The 9,147-nt window shown below is 42.6% G+C and overlaps 2 protein-coding genes across 2 annotated transcripts; one reads left to right on the top strand and one right to left on the bottom strand.

Annotated features, from left to right (window-relative positions):
- Positions 1-236: 236 nt before the first annotated feature.
- LOC134190198 (uncharacterized) lies at positions 237-1,229 on the top strand. The gene has a single exon (XM_062658636.1). The coding sequence runs from the start codon at positions 539-541 to the stop codon at positions 1,097-1,099; it is 561 nt and encodes a 186-aa protein (XP_062514620.1). The 5' UTR covers positions 237-538; the 3' UTR covers positions 1,100-1,229.
- A 1,150-nt stretch (positions 1,230-2,379) lies between these two features.
- Positions 2,380-8,281, bottom strand: LOC134190164 (tetratricopeptide repeat protein 29-like). Its single transcript, XM_062658595.1, has 3 exons — positions 8,025-8,281; positions 7,726-7,949; positions 2,380-2,416 (listed from the first exon to the last, which is right to left on the bottom strand). The coding sequence occupies exons 1-3, from the start codon at positions 8,210-8,212 to the stop codon at positions 2,394-2,396; spliced, it is 435 nt and encodes a 144-aa protein (XP_062514579.1). The 5' UTR covers positions 8,213-8,281; the 3' UTR covers positions 2,380-2,393.
- Positions 8,282-9,147: the final 866 nt, after the last annotated feature.

Genomic DNA, 9,147 nt, shown 5'->3' with positions numbered 1-9,147 from the left:
TTACTGCTGTAAATCATGCCGGCCTTGTAAATCTCCAGAGACAGAAACATGGTCAGTCCCTGACTAGTCAATGTCAGTACTGTCACCAAACATTCCGCCAACAAGGCCGCCACAACCACGAGCGTTTCCGCTGTCAGAGAACATCCACTCCTCCGATATAGCCTATGGTGACCTTGGCCTGCATCGTTTCTCATTGGAATGAACGCAGTGTGAAGTGTGTGTGTGTGTGTGTGTGTGTGTGTGTGTGTGTGTGTGTGTGTGTGTGTGTGTGTGTGTGTGTGTGTGTGTGTGTGACAAGTCATTCGAGAAGGCAGTAGAGCACAGATCCAAGTTACATATTTGTTTTGTTGACCTCTCAAAAGCATTTGACTCTGTACCAAGACATGCTCTCACCAAAATTCTCAAAGATTCTGACACAGAAGATGAATTGGTTAGATTGATTGTTGACCTGCACGATGGTACAGGCTGTGTTGTGCGAAATAGGAGGGAAATCTCTTCAAGGTTTGAAGTAACCACAGATGTCCGTCAAGGGTGTGTGATGTCTCCAGTCTTGTTCAATCTGTTTATGGACAGAATTATGCGTGAGACTCCGATCAAGTTTGAGGGTGATGGCATTGAGATTGCTTACAGAACAGATGGTGGCCTGTTCAGGAATTATCGTGTAAAACCTGATGGGACACATAAGATCAAAGCTCCCATGTATGCCAATGATTTGGCCCTACTAGGTACGTCAAGTAGTGAGTTGCAGCAGATGGTGAATGCTTTCCATGATACATGTATGAGATGGGGTATGCGGATCAACACTGACAAAACTAAAATCCTGAGTATTGGTGCTGAAGAAGCAAACACCTCGATTGCTGGTCGTGCTCTAGAGAATGTTTCTGAATTCTGCTATTTGGGCAGCATTGTAACTAAGTCAGGGGATTGTCACTTAGAGGTTGTTGAACGTATTCAGAAAGCTAGCAGGACATTCTGTTCTTGGAAACGTAGAGTGTTCACAAACCGAGGATTTAGCAAGAACACAAAACTGAGAGTCTTTAGGTCACTAGTGATGCCAGTTTACTATATGGTTCTGAGACTTGGGCAATCACTCAAGTAGATACTCGAAGACTGAACACTTTTCATATGCACTGTATTAGATCTATCTTGGGTGTATCAAGACTTAACAAGATAAGAAATTCCTTCAATTCGAGATCTGCCAAGGAAGAACCAATTAAACGTCAAATTCAACATCAAAGATTGCAGTGGCTTGGTCATTTACAACAGATGAATGTCTCTCGTCCACAAAAGTTGTTGCTGAGAAGCAAGTTGCATAATGTGAAACGCCCTCAGCATGGTCCAAAGAACAGGTGGATTGATACCATTCAACAAGGCCTGGTGTCATTGAATATTGACCCGTCACAAGCTAATGACTGCTCTTCTTGGCGAAAACTTCTGCGATGCCGAAACCCATAGTGGGTATGGCGGAATTCCAGGTTCCAGGTGTGTGTGTGTGTGTGTGTGTGTGTGTGTGTGTGTGTGTGTGCATGTGCATGTGTGTGCACGCATGTGTGCATGCATGTGTGTGTGTGTGTGTGTGCACGCGTGTGCATGTGTGTGTGTGTGTGTGTGTGTGTGTGTGTGTGTGTGTGTGTGTGTGTGTGTGTGTGTGTGTGTGTGTCTGCGTGTGTCTGTTTGCATGAAAAGATCTCCAAGACAGCGAGTCTGATCACCACCAAATTTGGCTTGCACAAGCCGAATTCACAGAGGTCGAAAGTGAAGCTGTCGTCGTCTTTTGGACTTCTCCGATGCGATTTCCTGCAGATGGAACCCACCTCTGCTCGTGCACGAATATCTCTGTAAAGGCTTACCGGATTTCCACCAAATTTAAACTGCTCATTCCTGATGTAAGACGGTATGCACGAAGCGTGTCATTTATTGCGGGCAATGTCAGAATAGAGAAGATATTCTTGCATATATCCGGGTCTTGAAAAAAACCATTACACTTCGTTTGACCGTGTAGGCGAATCAATTTCCTGCCATGTTTGATACCTGTTCCCCGCAATGCCAGCAACATCTTCGAAGTGACGACGCCTAATGGTACGGTCGAAATGGGGAGAGTCAGACGAGTTGCGACTTGGTCTACATACAGGAAACAAATTATCCGGGTGAGTACGTAACTGCACATGAATTCCAAGTTTGCCCGGAAATATACTTTTCCTATTAGACTGGATTCGTGTCAAATAGATGCCAGATTTGATACACCTGTTCCTCACAACGACAGCACGTCTTCGAAGTAATAATGGCGTCCAACGAGACAGTCAAAATGGGTTCAACGAGATATAGTAACTAACAATCACGATCAATACGCCAATCAACAAGATTTCTTGAAACGAGACCCTCCGTTAGATTTTCTATATCTTCAATGAGATATTATCTACCAATCAATAGCCCAATCAACAGGATTGTTTGAAACGGGACACTAGAACGGGATACTCATTAACAACATAAATTTCCATACAACGATAAATTATTAATTAACTCTATAAGAATTCTGTCTGTGGCTGCCAATTTTGTATATACTTAATGAATGCATACAACAATAAATTGATTTACTAACAACTAATAATCTATAGCGAATCTGCCTGTGCGAAAAACAAGATGGAGCTAATTTTAAAATATACTCAGCACGTTTCCAACCTATGCACTAAACATTATTTCTTTTCGGAACTCTATATCTTTGCTCTGGAAGTAGTTTGATGTTTAAGATAAGTAACATCAACTACAGCTTGCTCAGGGGCGTATTCGTTTGGGACCTTTCTAGAAACAGATAGAGTGGAAAGGCCCGCTAGCGTGTTCGATTGGGCACCTTTCTTTTTCTGGATAGCATGAACAGTTTCCCAAACCTTTCCGGAAAGGGATAGACTGGAAAGGTATGTACGCTGTCTGATTGGTAACTTTTCTGTTTCCAAAAAAAGATAGAGCGGATAGACTTTCTGACCTATCCTACCATCAATACAGATAGAAAGGATAGAAAACGCACCTATAGACATATAAAACTTGTGTCCATTGCTTCAACCTTCCAAATCAACGCATTCGCTTAGCCTAGCATTTCCAGACCACTATTTGCTCATATTCTGGATTGCCCGTGCCAAAATTTCAAAGAATGGCAGCTGATTTCTCATGCTCGGCAGAACAAACTCCCGAAGAGTTAGTAGACATTCTAACAGGTGGAAACGTGGATGCTATGACAAAGACCACACACACATGGGGTGATTCTGATACAAAGGCACTGATTCTCCTATGCGCCGAATTTGCCAAAAAATTCAGAAATCCTTTTAAAAAGAAGAAAATATGGGAGACAGTTGCAGCTAGAATGCACAAGATGTCGTTTCCAGTTACTGCTCTTCAATGTGAGGGACGGTGGAAATATCTCACAAAAACCTACCGGGAAGTAGAAGACCACAACTACCAAACTGGCAAGTCCATACGTTTGTCATCAGTTGATGTTTGTAGAATTGTGGCTTCTATAGGGAGAGATCGAAAGGAATGGAGGTATACCAGACAAAATGGCTGAAATTTACGGTCATAGGCCAAGTGTCCGACCAGTGGCTACTATGAGTAGTTCAGGAGATGGAGACCACGCCAGATCACCTTCTCCATTGGAAATTTCTGATACAGAAGGCACAGCTCTGATGGAAGATTGCACTGAAGATTGTGCACCAACTCCATCAAAGAAGGCACGGCGATCAGCGCAAAGTGGTGGAGAGATCTCAAAGGAAAGTTTTATGAAGATGATGATGAGTTGTAGATAGGAACATGAGAGGCAACACCAAGAGAAAATGAAGCTGCTGGCAAAGATGCATGAGGACAAGATGGCTCTAGTTTCCGGCTTGCTTGATGCAATAAAAGATAGTAATACCCGTACGTCGTAGTATATAGTTCCAGATATCATAGTTCGTACTATAACTTACAGTATGTGTACTTTAATTGCTTACAGTATATTTGTAAGGGTATACGTATTTAGTACATTAAACTCGTGCATGAGAGTTAATGTACTGCTTGATTTGATCACGTTTGCCTACAGCTCCAAAGTCCGCACCACATAGTCTTAGATATTCAATTTCTAAGTCATTTACCTCTGTGTCTGCACTATCATCATCACCAAGAAATTCTGAGATATCCTCGTCATGAGACAAACAGATATTGTGCAAAACACAAGAGGCAATAATCATCGTTGGAATCTCTTTAACCCTTGTAACGTCGACGAATTTCATCCTCCTCCATCTTCCTTTTAGCAACGAAAACGCTCTTTCGATTACCATTCTAGTTGCGGAGTGACAGTAATTGTAATTTCTATCTTCCTGTTGCATGTGGCCGTAGTCTTTGTATGGTGTCAAAAGCCACGTGTTGAGAGGGTATGCTGCGTCACCTAGTACGTGGGTTCCTTGCATGGGAAACATGTCTCCTGGATTGGATTGTATCCGAACAAATAGATCGGAATTCCTCAAAACTCGTGCATCATGCACACTTCCCGGCCAGCCACAATAGCAACCCAGGAAGAACATATTATGATCACAAACAGCTTGCAGTATGAGAGACGGAAATTTCTTTCTATTTATACAGCTATCTCTATCCTGACTGGGTGGTTTAATGGGTATGTGGCTACCGTCTATAGCTCCCTAAACATCTGGAAATCCTTTCATGTTCTCGAATCCTCTTCGTATTCTATCAACTTGGGATCTACGAGGCCATTGGATTGCAGTGTGTCGCAGATAAAATGATACACATCTACAAATTTTCCGTACAACACCATGCACTGTTGACTCGGCAACACCAAACCGATCCGAAAGCTGACGAAACGTTTCCTGAGTTCCAAGGTACCATAACGTTATCAGTAATTGATTTACTACTGGTATTGCAACTCTTCCTCCACGACTTCTATCTAAAGATAGCTCTTTCCAAGTGCTAGCCTTGTGCACCAACACGTCAAACGTCGATCTACTTAGACGAAAATGCCTCCGAAAATCCTGATCATAATACAGTGGAACTACTTTCTCGACATAACCTAGAATGCAAGGCTTGCTGTCTTCCCTGGTCCACAAAAGGGAGCCAAGTTCCATCAAATCATCCAGGAAATCTTCTTCATCGTCAAATTCTTCGATATCAGCAAAAATCCATTCAAGAACAGAGATTACAACCAAAGTATACAACGCTGCCATCTAGTAGAAGAGTTAGCTGTACCGGCATCATGACTGGATAGGTAAATGAACAGCCTACCAGCATGGTAATGCAAGTAATGTACAATAAATTAGTCTTACGTTACTTCACTGTCGTTGCTTGTGTTCGCTAGTCAATAATTTTACAATTTTTATTTAGAAAGATGCTACGCATGCGCATATAGCTCTGTTACCACCTCATCTATCTCGTTTCGGAAGGTTCTGTTCGATTGGTAAACGTGCCCTGTCTCTTTCCATCTAATCTTTTCCAGAAAAAGATAGTCCCAAACAAATACGCCCCAGATAATCCAGTCTGATGGGACTGGTAGATAGCATTGTGACATAACAATGGCATGTGAACAAACAATGAACATATTGAAATTTAAAGTGAGCATTGCACACTTCGTTATGAGAAAATCAAACTACCCTATGAGATTGAGTTCACGTAACGGAACTTCCTTCAAATTGAGTCTATCAGGGGAATATATGAACAGCATTATGTCATTATAAGTTGCACCCCCAAGAAGGAGACCCAACTGGAAGCCGACGCCACCCTGCCTATGTTCTTACCCATGCCAAGTTACACCTGTATCCCAAATTTAGCCTCGTGGGTGATCCGGTCTAGCCGGCTATCAAACTTATACATATACAAACACTGCCAATTTTAGTAGTATAGATACAAGGTTCTGGTAAGACCTTTCTTTAACATAGTTAGAGAACTGTTGCGCTGGACAGCAAACCAAGACAACCATTATTCCTATGCAACCATCAAACAATGGACGATAGCTACTTTCCTGACATTCTACTCTACTAAGGATCGTTTCGAACCATTTGCTCTTAGGCCTTTTAGCCCAATATCAGTGGTCTTTATTTAATCTTAATCTTTAAATCAACAGAGTTCCGTCATTTCAGTGTGAGCAAGCAAATTTCAGTGGCACTGCGACTCACCATCTTGGAAAAAAGCTATTACCTTGTTTGGTTGCGTGTGTTACGCAGTATGTGGAGCAAGTCGTCTACGAGTAGCAAAACTACCCTGGTGGACAAGAAAGCAATTCGCATTTCTCTTTATACTAGGAGTAAAGACTATGTCATAGAATGTGGTGTACCCTAAGATTTTCCCTTGCTCTTCTTCATTATGACACAACTTGAAATTGTGGAACGATTTCAAGTTTGCATGGGTGTGTCTGCACGTGCTCGGTATATTGTGAGCGGACACCTTTAATTAAAGACAATAAGAAGTGGGTGTCTCCCGTAGCATCATGAAGTCTAGCATTGTGAAGTCTAGCCCCCATTTCTAGATGTCACGCTACGCCCCTAGAGCAGTAAGGCAATTGCTGCGCATGTGTTATGAGGAATTCAGTCGGCGTTAAAGACTCTTTTTAACGTGTTAAAGAGTCTTTTTAACAAGTAGCTGTTAAAAAGACTATTTTTAACATGTATTTTGTTAAAAAGAGTCTTGTTAACAAAATACGTGTTAAAAAGACTGTTTTTTAACACCGACAGAATTCTTCATATAGCATGTGTTAGATAAAGTATCTGTGTTAAATTCAGTCTGGTGTTGAAAGACTCTGTTAAATTCAGTCTGGTGCTGAAACAATGCAGAATAATTTCCTCGATCACTTGATTAGGTGTAAACTTCTTAACACTCATGCCATACGCTCAGACTGTTTTCTTCAATGTAAACTGTTAAATTCGGTCAAACAGTACGCGTTACACGTTAGACAAAATGGCAGCTTCTTCGAACATTGTACACGTAACTTACGTACAGTAATTGTACTAACCTTACTTGGTGATGAATCGGTTCTTACAGTATTATAAAATACCTAAAAATGCATTTAAAATGCTATAAATCTTTCTAGCGCATCCGATAGAGTTCGTCTCTAGTAGTACGCATGTTAGTTCGTCTCTAGTGCAAGTCCGGTTGACACGCGTACATCTACACAAGCAATCTGAAATATGCTTCCCTGATTGTCGCAGTAACCAACAGAAAGCAGGAACCACTGATGTGTGACTGTAGACTGTGTAGTTGACTAGATCAGCTACAGTACCTATAGCTGGTTGACGAATGGAACTCGTACAGCTCATGCATCTTACCCTACAAAGCAATGAGAGAGGATGTCTGTTGGTTACAGTTACAACAGAGCGGTCACTTTGCCTACGTCTAACGCGCGGTATCTGACTGAATTTAACAGTGTACATTGTTAAAAACAGTCGGGGCAAATGGTACACATGTTAAAAAGTCTAGACCTAACCAAGTCACTGAGGACACATTATACATTGTTCTTTCAACGCCAGACTGAATTTAACAGTCTTTTAACGTCTGACTGAATATAATGACTGAATTTAACACGGATACTTTATTTAACACCGACTGAATTTAACACGACACATGCGCACTGAGGCAGTATAGCAAGTCTGACAGCTAAACCCTCTATCTGCCTGTGTCCCGTCTATGCATGCATGCACTAAAATCAACTATTAAAAATTAACGATGACAAGTTACTCAAATGTTTTTAGACTAGCTGACCTTGCAGTTTAGCATCTTCAGCAGCAGAAAGATAGACCTTTAATTGCTTGAGCTTAGGCTCTTCACTTTCGAGCAGAGGATCATAGTAGAATCCAGAATCGCGGCCTAATCGTTCACGTTCTTCCTTTTGGCATTCAATAAGACTAACTACCTCACGGAAAGATTCATGGTGCCCTTCCTTAAGCATCTCCACGCACACGTTGTGCTTGTAGGTATTGCGGTAGCTATACGAACATACACAGCAGAACGAACAAAAGTCACGTGACTAGGTGCCGAGTGTTGTGTACGCCTTCTCTTACCCAAAAACATCGACCTCGCCAATGTCAAACGTTGGTATAGCATTGTGGTCTGCCTCAATTCGATTTGAGCTCCCGCCTAACTTAAACTGCCGTTGACGACTAGGAAGAAGCCGAGTGCCTGGCGATCCAGATCCACCATTACGACGGTCTTGCCGTGGTGCACCACGCAATACATTAGCCGCAGTCATACCGCCAGTTCACAGAAATAAACTACAAAGCAACGTTGCTACTGGGAACAGGCAACAACCATGTTGCCACGAAACCGTTATACGGGAGTTTAGTTGTGGCTCACGTGCGCGAAGCTTTTGCAGCATAGTGTTCTCCGTACACTGTACGGTAAGTTGTTCTGTGCATACTGCTACTGAACTTGGATGTACTGTAGATAGCCAGTTTGATATCAACATAAGACCTACTATGCAAATTATGGCACTGTAATGCAGGATTCTAGGCACTGCATGCTCTAGTACGCGTCTGAGTCTCACAATGTTGATCCTACGGTACTGGTACTACCAGTTCCCAGTCTAACCACCTTTTTATTACCCGAGGCCCGGATGTCCGGGCTAGGGGACCGTATAGTACAGTCGTCTGGCCGACAACGTACATGTACGACCGTACGACCGTATTAATCTAAACTCGATTAGTGCAGATACAAATGAAGTTATTCCGACCACTAGACGAGAAGTGGTGTATGTAGCGGCGAGCCAAAACTCTTACTATATTGATATAAATTCAAATACAGCGCGGGAAACGCGTCTCACTCAAATCACGAGATTCTAATCTAATTAATAACATGTAGGTAATTTGTAGTGTCCGCTACACCACTCCCCTCGGAACCGAGAGATACCGTTTATGGTACCTGGACGTGGTGACCTGACCGAGTGCGCTGTGATCTATCGTCGGTACAGGTCTGGCTCCGTGTTACATCCGTACGTGAGAATGGTGGTGGCCTAGGTAGGCGTCCACGACGTCTTGGTTCCGCTATGGAAACCGGATGTTCCAGGTCCAAGTGCGCCGGCTTGAGTCGGTCAACAGTGATGGTTACTCTCTTGCCTCCCATGTCGACTTGGAAGGTCTTTGAGCCGGGATACAGGACTTTGAAAGGGCCTTCATATGGTCGTTGGAG

Source organism: Corticium candelabrum, chromosome 14, assembly GCF_963422355.1.
Source record: "Corticium candelabrum chromosome 14, ooCorCand1.1, whole genome shotgun sequence".
NCBI classification, from domain to species: Eukaryota; Metazoa; Porifera; class Homoscleromorpha; order Homosclerophorida; family Plakinidae; genus Corticium; species Corticium candelabrum.
This window is presented reverse-complemented; position numbering and strand designations above follow the sequence as displayed.